This window comes from Panthera uncia (genome assembly GCF_023721935.1).
Source record: "Panthera uncia isolate 11264 chromosome D3 unlocalized genomic scaffold, Puncia_PCG_1.0 HiC_scaffold_8, whole genome shotgun sequence".
Classification (NCBI taxonomy): Eukaryota; Metazoa; Chordata; class Mammalia; order Carnivora; family Felidae; genus Panthera; species Panthera uncia.
This window is the reverse complement of record NW_026057586.1, coordinates 80,328,812-80,350,267: the sequence shown is the minus strand read 5'-3', so window position 1 is coordinate 80,350,267 and position 21,456 is coordinate 80,328,812. Positions and strand designations below refer to the sequence as shown.

Below are 21,456 nucleotides of genomic sequence, written 5' to 3'. Positions count from 1 at the left end.
AGATTCGTCCCCTTCGACCCACACAACAGTCCCTTCTTCGCATCTACCGTGCGGTTTGTGAGACCCGAGCCCCTCCCGGGGCACTGCTTGCCCGTGTTTCCATTCACAGCCACGTGCTATCAAATGGGGCCCCCGTGCAGCAGGAAACCCCGTGCGTTGTCCAAACACGGCTCTGTGGGCCACAGAAGGGAGTCTCTGCCCCAGCGGGCTGTTGGCTGCCAGCCAGGGCCACCCTGTGACAACCTCAGACACCGGAAAGCTCTCCCTGGGAGACTCCAGGCCGAGGGCGGTCTGTGGGGTCTGTGCACATGGGATATTTTGGAGGGCGCGGAGGAGCGTGTGAAAGGCAACTACTAACAGTCAAGTCCGTCACCCGATCCCTGACGTTGAGCGGACCCACTCTCTGCCCGGCTCCTACCCTGGGAGCCTGACCTCCACAGGCTGCACCACCTGGGCTCCCTGACCTTCTGGTTTCCTGTGGGGTGAAGCCAACGGGAAGCCCCGATCTGAGACTGGCAGGTGGAGAAGAAAAAGTTGGGGGTCCAGCTTCCTCCCACGCGCCCCCCAACCTCCCCGCCTCGGCATGGTTCTGGCCGTGCTGGCGGCTTCTGTGATGGGTGACGCCACTCCCTCCCCACGGCCCTTGGGGCTCACGGGGTTCTTCCGCTTGACGCTCCCCTCTGCCTCAACATCCCCCGTGGGTCCCTTCTGCTCAGCCCTCACCATCGCATCTGGCCCCGTCCTTACAAATGTCTCCTCGACAACCTGCTGAGGGTGCTTTCCACGGCCTCCTGCGGCCCCCTCCCTGGCACACAGGCGGTCGAGTTCCCGCACACGGTGATGGATGGATGAGCCCCGTCGAGCAGGGCTCTCCAACACGGGCTCTTAAGTGCGGGTCGTGAGAGGTGCCCGCAACACGGACGGATCAGGTAACTATTTCCAACATATGCTCCACAGTGCTCCTGAGGGGCGAACGTGGAGGCGGGCTCCACCATGGCTGACCGCGGAGAGCGGCACGGCGACACCGTGACCCACGGGCACAGCGGGGGGCAGCTCTCCTGGCCCCGCTCCCGGCCTGGAAGTCAGGGGTCGCCTCCTTTCCCGAAGCCGGGGCAAACCGAACCTTCGAATCACTTACTTGGTGCTTAGCTGCCTTTCTTACGTCCCAGACTAGCCCCGCGGTCCCTGGGGAAGGGGTTGTTACGGTCTGAACTGGGTCCCCCCCTCAATTCCTGTGTGGAAAGCCTAAGCCCCGGCATCTCAGAATGCGACCTTATTTGGAGAAAGGCTCTTTTACGGAGACGATCAAGTGAAAAATGGTGGCGTGAGGGCACCCAGCACGACTGGTACCCTTTCAAAAGGGGAGGCATCTGGACACAGGACAGGCTCGGACAAAGGGAGCCCCCCGTGAGCATGAAGACCACCGCCTACAAGCCGTGGGGGAAGGCCGCAGCAGGCTCTTCCCTCACGAGGAACCACTCCGCCGAAACCTCGACTTTGGACTTCTGGCCTCCAGAACCGCGGGACGGCAAACTCATGTCGCTGCAGCCCCCTCGTTCGTGGCGCTCCGTGATGGCAGGTGAACACAAGCACCTCCCGAACGTCTGTGCCACGTGTCTGCTTCAAACCTCCCTGCCGTGGCTTGCCCCGCTTCCGGGGAAAAGCCCAGACGCCTCTGCAGGGCCCAAGAGCCATCCTGCGACCCGGGGCTGGCCTGCCTTTCTAAGGGCATCTCTTGTGTCTCCCTTAAGACACGCAGGGACGGTGCCCTGTGGCAGCAGCCCCTCCGGCCTCCTTCCTCTGTGCGCCTGCTCCGGCTGGCCACCGCCGTCCCCACCCGCCAGCCTCACGCTGACGTGCAGACGCCAGTGCTGGGACCCGGCCCCTCGTCACCCTACGCTGTGCCCCACCGGCTCATCTGTGTCTCAGGTCACGGCTCTGACTGACTCAGGTGGCGTCCCTGTAACTCTTGCCCGACGGAAGGGAGGGGACCGAACGGCTGGGCAAAAGGAAGGACGTGTGGCCTGTCCGTCACACGCAGGAAGCCGGTGCTGGAGAAGGGACAAGCGGGGAGCAAGGGCCCGAGCCAACAGCTGAGGCCTAACGGGGAGATGAGGGTTGTCTGCAAGGCACAGACACCCACAGGCCGGGGGGTAGCATGGTCAATGGTCCACAGGTTCTACGTCTCGGTTGTTTCTTCTGGAAGCAAAGAGGGAAAGCCCAAGCCTGGCCTCCTTCCTGCTATTCTCTATGAAACTTCCGGAGCCCAGAGGTCCTGGGAGGAGGGAGAGGCTTCCGCTACTGGACAGCGGCAACCCTGGTGGCCCATCAAATGCCGTGAGACCACGGGCCAGTCCAAGGAGGCAAAGAGCCTGACGGGCACGGCTGCCCCCACGGGACGCTGGGAGTCTCCCGGGACAGAGAAGGAGGGCCCATTTTAGGCGGGACGCTGGGAGTCTGAGGGGGGCAACACTTCGGACCAGAAGAGCGGGCGGTATCCCTGCCCCTCCACCCAAAGCGCCGGGTTCTTCTGGAATCATCCTTTCCGGGTGCGGTTTCGTAAAGAATACCTGTTTTGTTCTTCTTCTTGGAAACAGAGCAGCTCTTCACCATTCCCACTCTGGAAAACACCTGGAAAAAGGAACGTCAACGTGTATCAGCAGCTAATCCTGCAACCAGCGCAGGCACGTCTTGAAAGACGGAGGCCACGTATGTGACCACGGGCCCCAAGAGGGCTGTGATTCCTGCCCGGCTTGTGCTTAAGGGGCAGACATTTACGGACTCTCTTAATCCAAGCGTCAGGCACTCGGATGATCTCGCTTGTCCCAAGCAGATCTCTAAAACAACTCCGCGGGAAGATTCTCCCGACATCCCCATTTTACAGATAGGGAAACTGAGGCACAGAGAGCCCAAAGGGCTCGCCAGGGTTGCGCCGTTAACACCGGGATCCACGTCCAGGCGTTCTGACCCGTAACTCGGGGCAACACGAGGGGAGCCCTGCGGGCTGCATACTGTTTCTGACAGCGCCTCCAATGGGCTGGTGGCCCTGGGACTGTGAACCGGCTGGAGCCCAGTCCTCGCACCCATCCGGGAGGAACCTGGACTGCATCGCCTTGGCCGGGACTTCCCGTTCCAGAAGTCCTCACTTCTTGAGGACGCGCCTAAGTCTGAAGCTTGGGTGCGTCTTCCGGGGAAAATCGATTCCCGATGACAGTCCCGTCCCGGACCCGGGAGAGCCGGCAGACCGGACACGAAACACAGACCGCAAGCCGCACTGCCCTATTCGCAGCGAGCGTCACGGCTGGTGCGTGCCTCTTCACAAAAGCAAACTCACACCGAACCACAACAGGCTCGGGAGCGGCCAGTGCAAAGCCCAAGGCTGGGTTTCTAGTTGCTCGGTCTGGTCAATCTTTGCCCTGGAGAGGCTGCTGTGTCAGCCCGGGGCCCTCTGCCGTGGCCACCCTTCTAACTGGCAAGAGGACGGCCACATCACAGAGCCTTGGCCAGATGGCCTCGGAGTGGAGGCTCTGACCTCGTCTCCCCCAGAGAGGAGACGAGTTTCCCGGTCTCCCAGTTTCTCCCTCCAGATGCAGGCTGGCCTCCTTTCCACCCAGCAGCCACCTTCCCGCCTCTGGGACTCAGTGGACACCGTCGTCCCCCCTCTTGAATGTATCTGTGGAATCTTGGAACTCAAAAGAACTTTTAGAAGTCAGTTAGTTCGATCCTTATGGTCTTTTTTTTTTTTTTCCAGAATCAATCATAGTCACTGCTGATCATCAATGATTTATGCAGTTAAAAAAAAAAATGAGCCAAACCCAGGTCACAGAACCTGAGAGTGTTCCCGTAAGCGGTTCTCAGACCCGTGGGGGGAGCTTGCAGACCCTAACCTTTTGGAACTGGAGGCCCCACTTGCTTGTCTCTGGCCGATTCCTTCCGAAGGCCCCCCAACCCCATTCAGGGCAGGCCCCGCTTGGTGTTTCCCAAACACCTGCTTGGAGATGCCCATCTTTTCACCCTCTGCCTCCCTCCCAAGAATGCAGAACCCACACCCCAACCAGGGGTTCCGGGCGGGACTGTCCCTCATTCATTCCTGTGACTCCCGCATGCTCCCGTCAGGCAAGGAGGTGGTGCTAACGTTTGCCTTTGGGTAGTTAGCCCCCCAGAGAAAACCGGGGCGGGGGGCTGCTAGCCCCTTCCGTATAGGGGGGTGTCCCTCCCGGCCCCTCGGCTGGTCTGGCCACTGCTCAGGTCCCCTGGTGAGGGGTCCACGGGACAGCCCCACAGGCACGTCAAGTGGCCGGCTGCTGGTTGTCCAACTCCGTACCAGCACGAGCCACGCGCACAGGCGGAACCAACCTGGGCGGCTCGTCGGCGGACGGCCTCCCGGGCCCACGACCCCCGCCCCGTTTGTAGCCATCACTCACTTCCTTCAGGGTCTCCTCGGTCGTGGCGAAGTTGAGATTTTTAATAAACAGGGTACACCCGGGGGGGCTCTCCTCCTCCTCCTCCTCCTCCTCCTCTTCTTCCTCTTTCGCTGGAGCCTCCTCAGCTCCTCTCTCTGTTGGCTTTTCACCTTCCGGGGTCTCGTTGTCTGGCACTGGGTCCCGCCGCCCCCGCAAAAAACACAAATTCGTTAAATGTGAAATCCCTTAAATGTCTAAGCCCCGGGGCCGAAAGCACGGAACGTGCTAGATCAGAGGGGTTCTGCCTCTGGGAGGCATCAGGAAGGGGCCCCGATTCCTAGCTCGCGCTGGGTTCCAGCAACTCTTAGGGGGCTGGGGGAAGACGGGGAAGGGGTGAGGCTGTCCTGCATCCTGCCTCTGGCGGGGCACTGGGATGCCCGGCCGGATGCTCGGCCAGTTGTGCGTCTGACTCTTGACTTCAGCTCGGGTCACGATCGCATAGTTCATGAGTTCGAGCCCTGCGTCGGGCTCTGCTCTGCGCTGGCAGCGTGGAGCCTGCTTGGGATGCTCGCTCTCCCTCCCTCTGCCCTTTCCCCGTTTGCACTCTCTCTCTCTCTCTCTTTCAAAATAGATACGCTTAAATACAAATTTAAAGAAAAAAGGAATACGAGACACAGACCAGAAGCCTGAGCCTTGGACTAAGCCGTGTCAATCTAAACTTCCAAATAAACTGCTGCGTGAGCTGTTTCACTGAACCACAAACCTCAAAACAACACGCGGCCGAGTTCTCAAACTGAAACACGACTCAAAACTTCCGGAAAAATGACAGAATACAGAATGGGAGCAAAAGTTAGAACCCTCTACATACCCCACGAACCTAAGAGATGTTACGTTCAATTAAAATTCCCAATATACAGAACTTCGGGGAGCCATGCCTCATCTACTGCAACAAGTTCAGAGTTATACCCAACATCGAAAAATTAAAAAAAAAAAAAAAAAAAAAAAAGAGACAAAAACTACTAAGTACTGATAAATAGGACCCTAGGAACAGTGCTACCAAAGGCTGGGATGATATGTGCTCATTAAAAATAATGTTTGCAGGGGCGCCTGGGTGGCTCAGTCAGTTAAGCCTCCGACTTCAGCTCAGGTCATGATCTCACAGCTTGTGGGTTCGAGCCCCGCGTCGGGCTCTGTGCTGACAGCTCGGGGCCTGGACCCTGCTTCCAGCTCTGTGTCTCCCTCGCTCTCTGCCCCTCCCCTGCTCACGCTCTGTCTCTCTCTCCTTCAAAAATAAATAAACATTAAAAAAAAATTAAAGAAAAATAAAAAAATGATGTTTGCAAAGAATGTGTAATGACACAGAACGATGCTTATGATACAAAAATTATGAGAGAGATTAAGATACGAAACAGTAAACAGTCTAAGCCCAATCACGTTCCGTCCACGCAATTTCCGGGGCGCACACACAGGGAGGCGATGCTGGAAGGGGACACAGGATGTGCTCCGGGGTGTTTCTGGAGCCCGGGATCACAGAGGGCTGTCGTTTCCGTCCCCCCAGCCCTCTTGCCACGCCTACTCAGAAGGAACAGCATTTCAGGAAGAGGGAAGAGCAGACACGAGGTTGTGCATGAGCAGGCGGGTATGTGTGGCCGCAGCTCAGGGTCGCCCAGGGGTGACAGAAGCCTCGGAAGACCGAGAACAGCACTGTGACCTCTGAGAAGTCCTGCTATGAGGAAATGTGTCCGGGTCGGTCCAACCTCCCCGAGTCACGCGATCAGGGTACAGGGCCACATCCCACCTCCGCCTACAAGCTTCTGGACCTCCTCCTTGGGGCAATTTCCTGGGGAGACTGAACCCCATCCCGCAGGTCCCTCAGAGCAGTCATGAGACTGCGCCCTCGCTCCCGGGAGGTTCTGAGCAGGTGGCCCGTCCCTGTGCACAGAGCCAATCCCGGCACAGGCCCCAGGGAGGCCGCTGCGCGTGCTGCCTCCAGGCTGACCGACACAGCCCTCTCCTCCCGCACACCTGCACTCAAACAGTCCAAGCTCCTTGGGGTTCAAACCCATCCCCTCGCTCTCATGCCAAGTACCCACACTGTCTCCCGTCTGTCTCCCCTGCCCCTTCTGGGCCGAGCTTAAGGCCCGCGGGTCCTAATTAAGCTTCAACCGCTTTGTCATAAAACAACCCTTTCAAGCCCCGATGGTAACGGGAGGCGGTGAGGATGTTGTCTGTTTAACATCAATTGAACAGGCAGCCTCTGCCCCTCCCACTCCCTCGGAGGTGAACCCAGAACCCAGACCCTCACTCCAGGACAAAAAAGAAGACATCAACCCAAAGGCTCCTCCCCTACCCGGAAACAAACACAGTTTACCCAGCAGGGGACTCGGTGGTGTGGCCGCGCGTTCAAAGCAGAGCAGGGTGGACAAAGTGTTGCTAATGACGGGGCAGCAAAGCTATGCAAAGAGGCCGAGCCCTCAGGTTCTGCACGAGAGCTTCGATGGGAACGCAAACCACGACCTTCCGCTGGGAATGACATTTCCACCCCGCTGGCTCTCCTTGCACTCCCCATCTTGGAGATAAAAGCAGGGGCGAAGGCAGGCCGATGAGACCCCCCCCCCCCCGCCACGCACCAGGCGCTGGGCTCGATGCCCCGTGGGCGGCCCGTGAAAATGCTGGCGGCTGCTGCACCTGAACCCGAAATCTTAGGGACCCTCAGGCTGGGAGAGAGGCTCACGGAAGGCTACGGACACTCTTTTTACAGAGGAAACAGCGGTGGGGGTGGCAGTGGCGTCAAAGAGCGGCGACAAGGGGCAGGGGCAGGAGCTGTGATGCTCGGGTTGAGGGAGGGCAGAGCTGCACTTACGGTTAGGGCTGGCACCCCAGGAACAGCAGGCGGAGCCCGGCCACGGGGAGTGGAAGACCGAGGGGACCGTGGGGCTGACCAACGGCCCTGACCCCCGACGTCCGGGAAGAACGCCCGGCTTCAGATGAAAGGCGTGATTAAACGTGGCCCGTCCGTTCTCCAACAGCACAGAAGTGTCTGTTCCTTCTCTAAACCTTTGTGTCTCCAGCAGCCACCTGCCTGCACCGCTCGCTGCCCCGGGGATGCTGGGACAACTAACGAGACAAGGGCACCAGTCTTGAGATCTGCTGAAAATGGGGGGGGGCCTGGAAAAATCGAGAAGGGGGCCCACAGGCGAGCCAGGAAGCACCGAGCTGTGAAAAGCACACAGGCCTTAGGAATGAGTGACCCAGGTCAGAGTTCTGGTGATGCCAGGCGCTACGGGTGTGGCCCTGTGTGGCTGGCGTGACCACCCCCTCAGCATCCTCAATCTGGAACACGGAGTTAAACGTGCACACGTGTGCACACACACACACACACACACACACACACACACCTGCACTCTGCTGAGTCGTCTGGAAATACCAGTGGCCACTACTCCACCCACACACAGGGTCTCTGGTCCCAGGCATCGTTGCCTCTCGTCTGGATGACTGAGTAGCCTCCTTGATGGTCTCCCCAGCACGTCCCACCTTGTCTGTCCCCTCTCACCCACTCCAGCTGCACTGGCCTCTGTTCTGGCGCGAAGCCTGCCAAACCCAGCCCTACCACAGGGCCTTTGCACTTGCAGTCCCCTCGGCCTGTTGTGCTCCTGTCTTGTCTCTCCAGGCCTGGCTTCTCGTCAGGTCTCAGCTCAGTGTCCTCCCCTCAGAGCACTTCCTGTCCACTCCAGCTCCAGGGGTCTCCAGCCCAGGCCTGGCCACGTGCCAACACGTTCCCCTGGGCTCCTCGACTCAAAGCCCTTACTCCATCAAGAAATCACCTTATCTGAGTACTTCTCTATGTCCCCAGCTATCAGGGGAGCTCCTTGAGGATGCGACCACGTCTGACTCAGTCACCACTATGTCCCCGATGCTGGGCCCGGAGCAGATGCTCCAAAAATATCTGCGGATGATGAGTATGTCCAGCACTTGGCATGTGCCTGGAACGCAGGTGGTGCCCTGCAAATGACACTTAGTATGACTGAGAGGAACAGGGCACAGACCTCGGGGCCGCAGCTCTGGGAGCATCCGGCTCTCTCCGGTGCTGCGACCTCACGTAAGTCACTAAACATCTCTGTGCTTCCTTCTTGCGATCTAAAGCAGGGAATGACTACAAGAAGGCCCACTCAGAAGATGATCACGAGGCCTGTAGGAACAGTGCTTGGGCCTATGGTGATCTAGAACAGTCTCATCGGTCTTAACATCACCCCAAACGCCCACACTGCACACACTGCCCGGCAAGGCCTTGATGACAAATCTGGGGGGAAATGTCATAGGCCCCTAACCCTGAGGCCTGCAGCCAAGAGAGAAAGACAGTGGCTGCAGGGACCCCACAGCTCCCTCCCTGCAGGGCGGGCTGCCTGCGCCACAGTTCGGAGTCTGGGGAACTACATCCCCGCTGGCCACGTCCCTGAGAAGGGCTCCCGCTCCCCGAGCGGCCAGGCCAGGCCCTGCCGGGGCCCGTGCCTGCATCGAGACGCCGGGTGCCATGGCCGAGAAGCCAAAGGTCGTTTCTGAAAAAAGCACTTCTGCTCCGGGCCAGACTGGGGAGACAAAGACGAGAAGGAAAAACGAGATACTGCGAAACTCAAACAGATGTTTGCCAACAAAATCACCAGGAACCAGAGAAAGAGGAAAGCAAGAAAGGAAGCAGGGCTGGGCCAGAGGGTGGGGGTGCGCGTGGAGGGGGAGGGGGTAAGGATTTAAAAGCAAGGTGGGCTGGAGGGGGCTGGGACAGGCAGGGGAGAATGTGCTTCCATCTGTAGTTAGCACAATAAAACGCAGTCACGCATCGCCACATGGGGCTTTATTATAATCAGGCCTCAGAATTTACCGTGGCTCCCCCCCCTCCCTTCCCAGCTCTGGGCGCTGAAGGCTGACAGCAGAGACTGTTATCAGTTGCAAGCAGCTTTTCAGGACCTCCCCCGACTCTGAGCCCTTTATCTGGAGGTGAGGGTCTTGGTTGTGGGGAGATAAAACACACTGTCCCCCTCCCTGGAGACCGGTACAGAGAACGGAGGGCTTTGCAGAAAGGAAGGAGGGGTTGGGGAAAAAAAAAAAAAAAAAAAAAAAAAAAGCTCCGTCCACTCCCCTCCCCGCTCCCTTCCTTTGGAGCCTGAGAAAATCTAGGGCTTGGGGGCGGCTGAGTCCCCACGCAACGGGGACGGGGGTCGGGGAAGCTTCAGGAACAAGGTGGAGGCCCGGGCGAGTGTGGGGGAGGAGCATGTGAAAAAAGAGCACAGGAGGCTGGGAAGAGGGTCATGGATGCGATTCGTGTAAGGAAAGGAACAGAAAGGGCAAACGGAGGCACAGGAGGTGAGCTCTGTGGGAATTCACCTAGTAACGGGGGACACGGCAGGGCCCGAAATCGGTCCAGACACGCACAGCTTCGTATCTGAAATCGGGCCTGCCACCGGGCTCCGTGGCCTCCTTTGTGTGAGTCTTGTCAGCCCCGAGAGGCAGGGCCTGCCGGGCCGGAGTCTGCCTGGGATGCTCTCAACACGGCCACACAGGCCCCGGAAAGCGGGGTGCAGCGGGGCAGACTGGGGTTCGACGCCTCGGAGGAGCCCCCGCGCGGTGAGTTCCAGAATGCTTCTGCACACGGGGCCCGCTCGTACTGCTAGTGTGACACCTCGGCCGCCCCCCAACAGCCCTGTCTGTGCCCCTCGGGCCTCTTCTGGGCAAGAGGGTCTGTGTCGCACCCACTGGGGTCAGCCCCGCTCAGCCCCGCTCAGCAGAAGCCGGTGCCCGCAGCTGAAATGACAGGCCATCCGCTCCGGCTTCGGCTGCTGAATGAACAACGGAGGCGGAGGGACGGTGATCTACCATAATCTCCCCAGAGCCCCGCGAGGTCGGGACGGTCATCATGCCCATTTTACAGATGCAGAAACTGAGCATCAGAGGACGGCGGCTCGCTCGGCCGCAGGGCTGAGAGGGGCCGACAAGGAAGACGGAGATTCCCCAGGAGCTCTGCGCTGCGCACGGAAGCACCAAAGTGCTCAGCGCAGGGCCCGGCACGGAGCAGTCGCCCGTGGACTCACCCGCACCGCTGTCCCACCGGGCAGCCAGCGGACAAGGCAGCTGCCTTGCGGAATGGACTTGCTAACGGGGAAGGCAAACAGATGGACGGCAAGGAAATGAGCCCGTCCACGGCACAACCCCAGGAAGCGGGAGAGGGTTAGAACACAGCAGAGGGTAGCTCATGGGGTGGGCTTCAATCGGTCCACACGGCGGGAGCCGTGACCGTCCCTTTCCGCTCTGACGCGGGGCTGTCACCGGACGACAAACCGTCCGTCCCCAAGCTCCCACTGGGTGCCAGAGGCTTGGGACACAAAGGCCAGGGGGAGCAGCCCCCACCTTTCACGGGCCCAGACAGAGGTGCAGAAACCCTTCTTCGGGCACCATTCACTCCATCCACACACGGTCAACAGCGCCAGTCTAGGCCTGGGGCCTCACAGGGCGCGGGGTCCCCAGCAGGGCACAAGACAGCTGTGCCTTGCCCTCGTGGCTCGCCGTGTGCCAGAGATGGATATTCAACAAGAAAAACCGATGAATGAAATGAGCGTTAGAAGAGCCGAGTGGACGGAGGGCCATGCCAGGAAACACGCAAACAAGTGTGGCCACGTGGCAGTGGTCACCGAGGGAGGCACCAGCCTCGGTGGTCCTGCCAAGCAGGTAGGAAAGGGTCCTTTGCTTCCGGCAAATCAGCGAGCTTGAAAGGAGGGCTCGCTGTGGCCAAAAAATATCAGTCAGGTTCGGGTTTAGCAAGTGAACTCTAAGGCCGCTGATGATTTTAGGGTGGTGGCTCATTGGGTATGAAACATGACTACGTCACTGGGGCGCCTGGGTGGCTCCGTTGGTTGAGCATCTGACTTTGGCTCAGGTCACGATCTCACGGTTCGTGGGTTCGAGCCCCGCGTCAGCTGTGCTGACAGCTGAGAGTCTGGAGCCTGCTTCAGATTCTGGGTCTCCCTCTCTCTCTGCTCCTCCCCTGCTTGCACTGTCTCTCTCTCTCTCTCTCTCTCTCAAAAATAAACATAAAAAAATAAATAAAACAAAAAAAAACATGACTACATTACAAGAATCGTTTCTGATGGAGACGGAAGCAGGTTTTGAAGGGAACCCTAATCCAATGTGTGGACAAAACAAACTCACCAACAGGGGGTAGGGAAGGGCTTTGGAAGGTTCACACCAACAATCAGTAACCCTGCTGACCAGGGAGGCAGGCTCCCGGAGCCTCGAAACACAGAGACTGAAGAATGGCCCTTCCTGATCGGAACAGAGACACCACACCAGTGGCTCCGAGTGCCGTGTGCTGACTGGGCTAGTCCTGAAGAAGGCTCTGCTGACTCACGAGGACGTGACAAATGCAGCCAGCCTGGCGTCGGGGGCCGGGGGGTGGGGGGGGCGTGGGGGCAGGTATGGACTGTGAGCTCTAATCAATTAAAGGACCATTCTTTAAATGCAATTTTTAAAAAAATTTTTCTAATGTTTGTTTATTTTGAGGGGGAGAGAGAGACAGCGTGGGAGCAGGGGAGGGGTAGAGAGAGAGGAAAACACAGAATGCGAAGCAGGCTCCAGGCTCTGAGCCGTCAGCACAGAGCCCGACTCGGGGCTCGAACGCTTGAACTATGAGACGGTGACCTGAGCCAAAGTCGGACGCTTAACCGACTGAGCCACCCGGATGCCCATAAAGGAGCGTTCTTCAACGAGAACTCCGCTCGCCCCGTTTCTGCTGTGAAACAGCCTTTCTGAGGATGATGGAGAGGGCCGATGGGAGACTTATTTTTTCAATTCTTATTTTAATAAACAGGTAACCCTACAGGGGATAGGTATGAAAGCGGACGCTGCTGGTGAGCAAAGTCCCAACACGTGGATAACAGGACCCCCGGTCCTTTTCAAAACTTTTCTCAAGGTCTTTGATTCTAGGGTGCGGTCACGGCCCCATGGGTGCTTCTCCCCTCCTAGGGCGCATCTGGGGAACACCCAGGGGATGCAGGTGGTGTTTCAGGAAGTCACGAGCACTGGGGACACTCCTGACACTTAGTGGGTGGCGTCTGGGGACACAAAATGCCTTGCAAGGTGCACAGCGGTCCGACAAAGAACTGTGCTGCCTCTGTGCCAGTGGTGCCGTCCCTGCCCTTGCAGCCGTCCGTGACCAGGGGGCGCTATGCCACTCTAAGGACGTATCTATCTCCCCTGGAGTCGCCCTCCTTGGCCAGGCATCCTGGTGGATGCATACAACAAGGTCGTTTTCACCTGCTCTGTTCCAAATCCCTGCTGGTAGATTCTGGGAGTTTTTCTCAACCCTTAACTGACGAGCGGAAAAGCTGGCTACTCTCGTCCGCCTGTAATTCTACGTTCTACCTGTCGAAGGACGTTTTCCGAGACGCACCGGTTTCCAGGACGAACAAACAACTTTACCAGACACCTGACACGCTCTAGGGCAGCACCCACCCCCCCCCCCCCCCCCCCCCGGCCCGCCCCCCCAGGGCACCCCGGCCTCGGCTCTTACAGGTTTCCGGTTCCGCCGCGCCCTCTTCCGCGGGTCCTGCTGGGGGGTCTCGGGGTTCCTTCTTCTGCGGGGCGGAGCTGGAGAAGACGCCCACCGGAGCCCATTCCAGATACAGGGGCACGTGGCGACACTGCAGAGACGGGGCAGGGGAGGGGCTCAGTTCCCTCTGCAGAGGAAGAGCCCGAGGCTCAGACTGCAAGGACGACTCACCCCGGGGAACGGAGCAAAGGGAGAGGCACGGCCTGGAGCCCTGTGTGCTGCCTGATCCCTGAGAGCAGCTTGGGGCCCCCTGGCTGCAGCCTGGGGCTCAGGGGAGAGGCCCCAGCGTCTGCTGTCACCAGACGTGTTTGTGTCTCCTCGTGTTTTCTCTGGCCGGGCAATGGAGGGGAGTGGGCCAGGGAAGGGGACCGGTGATAAAGCACAGCACAGTGGATCGGGACCGTCAGAAATCCACGTTCTCCGCCCCCCCCCCCCCCCCAGCTGCCAATACCACAGGGCAATGTGTGTGCACGCAGAGTTTTTCCCTTTAAAGAAAGGACGAACCGGACACCGATAGATAGTCTGTGCGGCGCTAAAGTGCCCGATAAACAGAAGCTACTCATAGCGGGTTGAAGGGTGACACCCCCACAAAGGTAAGTCCACATCCGAAGCCCCAGAACCTGTGAATGAGACCTTATTTGGAAAAAAGATCTTTGCAGATATCACTTAAGTAGAAGATCTTGAGATGAGAGCATCCGGGTTACTGGGGTGGGCCCTCAACCCAATGACAAGTGTCCTTGTAAGAGAAAGGCAGAGGGAGACCCGGGACAGAGGGAAAGAAGGCCACGTGAAGAGGGAGGCAGACGCTGGGGGGGACACGGCCACGAGTGAAGGGACACGTGGTGCCACCAGCCTCTGGCAGAGGCAGCGGAGGGTGCTCTCAGAGCGAACAGGGCCCGAGGACGACTGGAATTCAGACTTCTGGCCTCCACGACTGCGAGACAATACAGTGCTGCTGTTTTAAGCCACTGCGTTTGCGGCCATTTGTAACGGAAGCCGCAAGAAACTAACACGCTATGACAGAAGCGTGTGCACATGTAATGCTCCTTCCTCTTTACCCAGAAAACAGGGGACAGGCCGCTTACAGGAGTGACTTCTAACTTATCACGAGTACAAGATACCCGAAGCTCTGGGAACGATGGCCCCGATTCATCCGGGGAAAACCAAGGAAAGCCAGAGTCAGGCAAGGAGCCATGGCCAGGTTTCTGGGGGATGTTCAGGGCGCCCCTCTCACATTCTCCCACCCTGAGGTGTTCTCAGGGCTGGGGCAGCTGGCAGATCACGTCAGAGAGGGCTGGTCTGCAGACAGCGCCTCACCAGCCTGCCTGCGGGTCCGTCGGCCCCCTCGCCCTCTCCTGAGCAGGCCCCGGCAGCCCTACCTTGGAGTAGGCCAGATGCCTGAAGGCCCTGCGGGCCTCCAGGGGCTCCAGGAACTCCACGATGGCAGTGACACCGCCCTCGGGCAGCAGCACTCGGCCCAGGCTGCCGAATCGGCCAAAGGTCTCCTGCAGCTCGGCCGCCAGGGTGCCCGCCGGGAGGTTCTTCACCAGAATTACAGTCTTGCTTCGCTCAGCTGCGGCCTGTGGGGCAGGGAATGAACACACGTCGGGCAACAGGCGGGAGAATCCCCCAGCCCAACACCAGCCCCGATCTGTGGCTGGCTCTGCACCAGGTACCCCTCTGCGGTCTCAGGTGCCAGGTGCTTGGGGAGCGGGCCCCCGAGGCCCCACTCTCTTGGGCACGCCGCTCCAGGGGGCAGCTTTTTGGAATGGGAGGAGGGCTCCAGCTCTGGAGCCCGGGTCAAATCTCAGCCCTTCCCCTCCTGAGCTGTGGCAGATTCTGACAATGCCTGACCACAGCTCTCTCTGGACCTTCCAGAACGTTCCTGCCCAGACTGCCAATGGCCAGGACGTGCATCTCAGGGCCGAGAGCCTTTTTTCCTGGAACTCCAGACACCACACGTGGGGCAGGCAGGAAGGGCCGAGGGGTTAACACCCTGGGAGCAGCCTACAGCTCTCAGGAGTTCACGCGTCCCCCGTCCCCTGGGCAGGACAAGTGTGAGGTATGAGCTCTGCAGCTTTCCCCATAAAGCTCAGCCCCCTCACTGCACCAGCAGTTACTGTAATAAGCACCCCCCACGCTGACCTCCCTCCCCCTTGACCTTTCTCACCAGTATTTTCTGCACTGCCCAGTAAACTACATGCACTTGACCCTGTGTCAGCGTCTGCTCTTGGGAGAAGCCAAACGAAGACACTAGCCATCCAGCCCGAGAGACGTACTGCACCCCGCTTCAGCCCCTCACCTAACGTTGAGGACGCAGCACTTGTTCCACGGGACCCTTGCGGGGACGGACTTAATTATGTGCCTTAATACGAGCCAAGTGCATAGAGCACGTGCACTCTGTAAATGTCAGCGGTTACTGTACTGAAAAGCGACACAGGAAGGGCGGGAAAGAGCCAAGATATAATGGAAAAACCCCGGGCATTTGGAGTATCCGAGCATGAGTCTCAGCTTGGCCACAAATCTAACTGGAAACCTTGGGTCAGTTGCTTTCCCTCCGGCCTCTGTTTTCTCATCTGCAAAATGGACTAGCTAATGGTCATGCCCATCCTCTAGGCCTCGCTGCTGCTGGAAGGACTAAGATGGGTGAGGTGGAAGCCGTCTGTGGGTGGGAAGGGCTGCACCCCAGTGGGCTTCAGGTGCAACTCCGGCCGCAGGGGATGATGGCTAGGGGTGTGGGCTCTGGGGCTCCACCCTGACTTGCTTTGTGACCCGGAACACGTGGCTTGGCCTCTCTGTGCCTGTGGCTCCCCCCGCATCTAAGGGTCACGATGGGAGCAACCAGTGCTGCTTTCCTGGCTTGTCAGGTGAGTGACCCCAACAATAACACACAAACGCAGATGACCTCCGCGGTCAGTCCCACTACGTGTCACCTATTAGTGTATTTACTTGACATACCCACGCAGCCTTCCTTCCCAGCTGCCCTCTTACGGTAAACCTGAGGGCCTGGACGGCTGAGGAGAGTGCTGTTTGGGAGTCAGAAGCTGAGATTTAGCTTGAGCTCCTGCCACAGGCTCACTGTGTGACCTCTGAGTCCCCCGCCCCCCTCTCTGGGCCTCAGTGTCTTGTGACGGAGGGGTGGGTGTGAGGGGGCCTCGGCGGGCCCGCTAAGACTCGACCATCCGTTACTCTAATCTCCTATGTGGTGGAGAATAAGCCATGTTTAAGTGCTGGTCTGTAACCTACCTGGTCCAAGGAAGGTCTAAACCCCCAGATAGCAGGTGCTTTTAGTAAGGTGCTGGGTGGGGGGTGGGGGACGGGCTGTTCGGGGCCCCTCCGATCTGGGTGGAGAAGCCGTGAGTCACAGGGCAGTCCTCCTGCACACCGCCCCCAAGAGACACCATCCGAGTCAAACGGGTCCCTCGTCTGAGCCCACGTGAAACTTTTTTCTTTAGAAACAATTTAAGGGTTAATACTGATCATCCTTGAAAGGCCTGATCCTCAAACCTGCCAGCTCACCGGGATCTGAAACTCCACCCTCGGCTCCCCGGTGGCTGGTGACTCGCCGAGCTGGTACCCACCTGGCTGAAGGAGTCCAGGCTGACCCCGTTGTCCAGGAGAAAACGCCGTACTTCTTGAACGAGCTGGGTCTCCCCTAGGGCCACACGCACGGCCACGCTGCCCTTGGTCTCCTGCGGGAGAGGGGAAAGGAAGAGGCCGTCAGCCGGTGGGCAAGGGACAAGTCAGCCGTCCTGTCTCCCAACAGCCTGAAGAGGCGGCCGGATGGGACTGGGCCCCCCCCCGCCGACGCCCCTCACATACCCACAGCGATTTGTGCCTCTGGCTTCTGTGCCTTTCACAGTAAATCAAGGACCCTGCGCCCACCTCTCTGGCTTCATGCCTCACCCTCCACTGTGGCCGTGCAGGCCGACCTTACCCCCACCTCGGGGTTCCCGCACTTGCTGACCTCTGCCTGCACGGCGCTTACCCCACAATCCCTCCTTCCATCAAACTTCTGCTGAGATGTCACTTTGGTGACCAGCCTACCCTCGCTCGCACACCCTCTCCCCTACTCGGCTTAACTTCTTCATAGCCATCACGGACAGGCTGCGCCTGTTTGTCAGAGTCTTCCTCCTCCGGAAGGCTCTGGAAGAACAGGACTCTCTGCGTGGGGTGCCTGTGGAATCTGAACGGGCCGTGCGCGTCCTACGCCCCACACGGTGGCCCCGAGCCCCATCCAGCCACTGAACACTTGCAGTGTGGCACGTGCGAATCAAGAAGCACTCTGAGCAAAAAAAAACACGTGCTGGGTTTCGAACGCAAAATATCTTGTTGTCTTTTATACTGTGTAGGAGGTTGAAATGACATCGGGGCTACGCTTCGGCTCCACTGAACTAAATGAAACAGATTACGAGCACGAACCTTGCCTGTTCTTTTTTGCTTTTTAAGAAACACGGCCACCAGGATGTTTCCCAGTGCACGTGGGGCACACGTTCTCATTCTAATGGACAGTGCTGACCTCGAGTGTTGGGCAGGAGTAAATGACAGCGGGTCAACGGGCTTATGGGCCGAAACCCCTGTAATCCTTTGCTGACTGGCTGGAAAACACACGCAGAGGTTCTGCCTAAGGTGGACTCTGCCGTGGTGTAACTACACACACGTGCGTTTTATTTATTTATTTTTTTAAGTTTTTTTTAACGTGCATTTATTTTTGAGACAGAGAGAGACAGAGCATGAACGGGGGAGGGTCAGAGAGAGAGGGAGACACAGAATCTGAAACAGGCTCCAGGCTCTGAGCGGTCAGCACAGAGCCCGACTCGGGGCTCAAACTCACGGACCGTGAGATCAGGACCTGAGCCGAAGTCGGCCGCTCAACCGACTGAGCCACCCAGGCGCCCCACACACGTGCATTTTAAAGAAGGCCTGTGATCTGAGGGTGCTAGAGAGATGGGTGGAACGAGTCAGCTGGAATTAGGTTCGACTTCGACAGGAAGCGGGGCAGAGACTGAGGACTCCTCTTTTCCCATCTCAAAGACTGGGGCTGCCCCGGGCCGAGGGACCGGGCACAGCAACCTCTAAAGAGGCGTGTGACCGGGCTCGGTGCATGGGCACCAGACTCAGGCAGACCTGGTGTCATCTCATCTCAGGCTTTTCCAGGTGCATGACCCTGGCCAAGCTGCTTTGTGTCCCTAGGCCTGTTTCCTCATCTGGAACGTGGGACAGGAGGAGTGCTAAGTCACTGGGCTGTGGCGAGGAGACCACACAGCTGGGTGTTTGTCATCAGCTGTGGCCTCTGGCTCGGCTCCACACGGGCCCGGGAGACACAGGCCTGGATCATGGATGGGACACTTCTCGACGAGGCCCCGAGGGTGCCCACAACTTCAGCCTGAGGCCTGGGGCTTGGAGATGACCCCCGAACAACGGCCCCTCCCCTGCTCCTTCTCCCCTCCCCCCGGCATTGGGCCCGGAGCCCACCATGTCGGATGGGACGCCCACTCACGTGGTCAAACACTTGACTCTTGGTGGCGCTGTATTTCTGTGCAATGGCGTCGGCCACAGCGTTTGGGCCTATGAACAGCGTGTTCCAGTTGTGAGAGCTGAGAGGCAGAGGCAGAACGGGGAGGTCAGACCAAGGCTGAACGAGCGGAGTGTCTTCTCAGGTGCAAAGCCTCAGAGAAGTAAGCTCACTGCCCGCCCTTCACCCAGGGCCCAGAGACGTGAGCAAGGACAATACAATCCCTAATATCTGACCAGCATTTGCTTTGTGCCACAGATTAAGCACTTTGCTTATATTAATGCACCTAATTCTAACAACACCAAAAAAGCAAGGCACCACTGTGATTCCCCCCCCCCACTAAGCAGATGAGGAAAGCGGGGCTCGGCAAGGTCATGGCGAGAGGCTGAACCCATCCCAAGGGGCCAGAGCACCCGGGCAGCTGGAGGGGCGGGGCCCAGAGGCTGGTAGCAGGTAAGGACCTGGAGCTGTTGGCTTTGTCTTTAGATTCTTTCTTCTTCTTATAAGACGATGATCCTGAGGTATCGGTGTCCTCACTGGCTTCCTTCTTGATGGTGGACGGTAACACGTGTAGCATCCTGCCCTGTGGGGGGCGGGGGTGAGAAGGGGGTAGAGAGAGGAAGGGAAAGGGTATGTCCACATCCTGCCTCAGGACACCAGTCCCTCCACCGGCAGCTGGAAAGGCTGGACAGAGTCTCAGGAAGAACCGTGTGGCCACCCACGCACAATGTGGGGCCTGGCCATGTGACTCAGGGACGGGACACTGGGGGGGACCTTTTGACACAGCCTCACAAGGGAAACTGAGTTTATAAAATGCCTGCAGGGGTGCCTGGGTGGCTCAGTCGGTTAAGCGTCCGACTTCGGCTCAGGTCATGATCTCACGGCTCGTGAGTTCGAGCCCTGCATCGGGCTCTGTGCTGACAGCTCAGAGCCTGGAGCCTGCTTCGGATTCTGTCTCCCTCTTTCTCTGGCCCTCTCCCTTTCGAGCTCTGTCTCTCTCTCCCTCTCAAAAATAAACATTAAAATAAAAGAAAAAATAAATAAAAAAATAAAAACAAAATGCCTGTAGCAGCCCCCCTCCTGTCCTCTCGCACGGAGGTGGGGGCACCACATGGGCAGGAGCCAGGTCTAGCTGGAGAGATCGATAAATCATGAATGAACGAATGACTGGGGCAAAAAGGAGAAAGGGAGCTCGAGGTGGCCTGGGCTTGAACAGGCCTGCTAAGCACACTACATGGTAACACTGGAAAAAAGGAAGAGTTTCTTACACCCTATTGTGACCATTTAATATGACCAGGTCCAAACTCTCTTTCCTTATTTCTCTTCCCAGCGGTATTTCTGGGGACGGACAGCATATTGGTTCCTGTGACAAACAGTTGGGAGTGTGTACTGTGTGCCGGGCGCTGTCCTAGGTGCTGAAGGGCCCTGCCCTCATGGAGCCACCTTCCACTGGCTCCGGTAAAAAGGAGTGGCTTCGCACACCATCACGCGTATTTTCTTGTAAACGTGGGTGCCTGTGCACGTGGGCACATGCACCCCTTCTCGACCTCCTGGGCCCAGCCGCCACCCGCCAGCCTCGAGCAGTCACCTGGAACACCTGCCCATCCACTTCGGCGTAGGCCTTCACGGCGTGCTCGGGGAACATGAAGGTGACGAAGGCAAAGCCCTTGGGTTTCTTGGTCAGGCTGTCAATGGGGTAATGAAGCTCAGACAGGGGACCTGTGGACAGGAGAGGCGTCAGCACCTCGGGGGCCGGGGCTGGGCCCAACACGCAGATGGGTTTTAACACATAACAGCTGCTGTTCTGGGTTGGTCACAGCCACTTGGCCCAAGGAACAATGTGGCAAGTGGTTGGCACCAGACCACCTCAAGGGTCAAGAGTGTCCTTGATTCACAGTCCTTTATGCGGCTACCCTCAAAGTACAGGTGCCTGGGCTGGATCCTGCCTCCACACGGATGTGTGTGGCCTTGGGCAAACCCCAAGCCTCCACATGCCTCAGTCTCTCGTCTATAACACGGCACCCCAAGAGCACCGAGCTCACAGGACAGCAGTCAGTACATCCACAGAGGCGTCAATGTGTGCAGTGTGCTGAACGGCACTGCTCCAGAGTTAGTGCCCCAGAGGCTTCTGCTGTGACGTGATCATTATGCTCTAAATAAAGCCTGTCTGAACCGGCTTCCACCCTAAACATCAGGCTGCCCTCTCTGTCTTCATCTTCGTGAACGGACACCTGCCCGTCCCCTCGCCCATGCGGCCCAGCCCTGCTGTGCAAACCAGGGCAGTGGCCATGGGCTGGGAGGTTATACCAACGTGCCTGCTCGCAGAGTCCTGCCCGGGGCCGCCCTACCCCCACAACAGGCACTCAGCCGAGCTCAGGTCCTCACGGCCGTCCTCCAAACGGAAGTGAGGGATCCCAAAGCTTCCAGGCCTCACCCTCCACCTCAAACCCTCACTTCCTTCCCTCCAACGGCCTTACAGACACACACAGCCCTGCGTGCCAAGCCGAATCCCAGGCCTTCCAATTCTCGCCTGAGAGAGAACAGCAGCAGCGACCGTGACGGTGGACATGACCCTTGCCGTCAAATGCACTTGGGACGCTAGGTCTGGAGAGCAAGGCCTCAGACGGTGGAGCTCAGACCGAAGAGCACGGTCACATCCACACCACCAGTGACCGGACTTCAACCACTGAGCAGAGAGGCAGTCCGGACGGCATGGGCAAGCTCCGCAAAACGTTTCCGAATCTCGTCTGTCCTGGGGTCAGATGGTGAGGGCAGGAGAGGGCGGGTTCCGACAGCACGCGAGGCCTGTGATGCCACCTTTCACTGGGGGCCCTGCTAACCCCCGATGTAGGTGACATGTCGACGACATGTCCCCAGCTCAGGGATCATTAGCCCCATCTATGGATGAGCGGACGGAGACTTTGCCTGTGGTCAGGAGCCCC

General features: G+C 58.5%; 1 protein-coding gene and 1 long non-coding RNA gene across 3 annotated transcripts in view; one reads left to right on the top strand and one right to left on the bottom strand.

The window, feature by feature from the left end:
• Positions 1 to 21,456, bottom strand: part of RBM19 (RNA binding motif protein 19) — a 147,263-nt gene that overhangs the window by 105,007 nt on the left and 20,800 nt on the right. For both annotated transcript variants that reach the window (XM_049619290.1, XM_049619291.1), the window contains exons 11-18: positions 20,103 to 20,233; positions 18,976 to 19,097; positions 18,500 to 18,596; positions 16,581 to 16,691; positions 14,379 to 14,579; positions 12,961 to 13,090; positions 4,425 to 4,597; positions 2,571 to 2,631 (exon numbers count right to left, since the gene is read on the bottom strand). In XM_049619290.1, the coding sequence (XP_049475247.1) occupies positions 2,571 to 2,631; positions 4,425 to 4,597; positions 12,961 to 13,090; positions 14,379 to 14,579; positions 16,581 to 16,691; positions 18,500 to 18,596; positions 18,976 to 19,097; positions 20,103 to 20,233 (1,026 nt within the window). The remainder of the gene's footprint in view (positions 1 to 2,570; positions 2,632 to 4,424; positions 4,598 to 12,960; positions 13,091 to 14,378; positions 14,580 to 16,580; positions 16,692 to 18,499; positions 18,597 to 18,975; positions 19,098 to 20,102; positions 20,234 to 21,456) is intronic.
• Positions 15,812 to 17,416, top strand: LOC125914156 (uncharacterized). The gene is made up of 2 exons (XR_007455228.1): positions 15,812 to 15,866; positions 16,455 to 17,416. It is a non-coding gene; the product is annotated as an uncharacterized LOC125914156 (long non-coding RNA).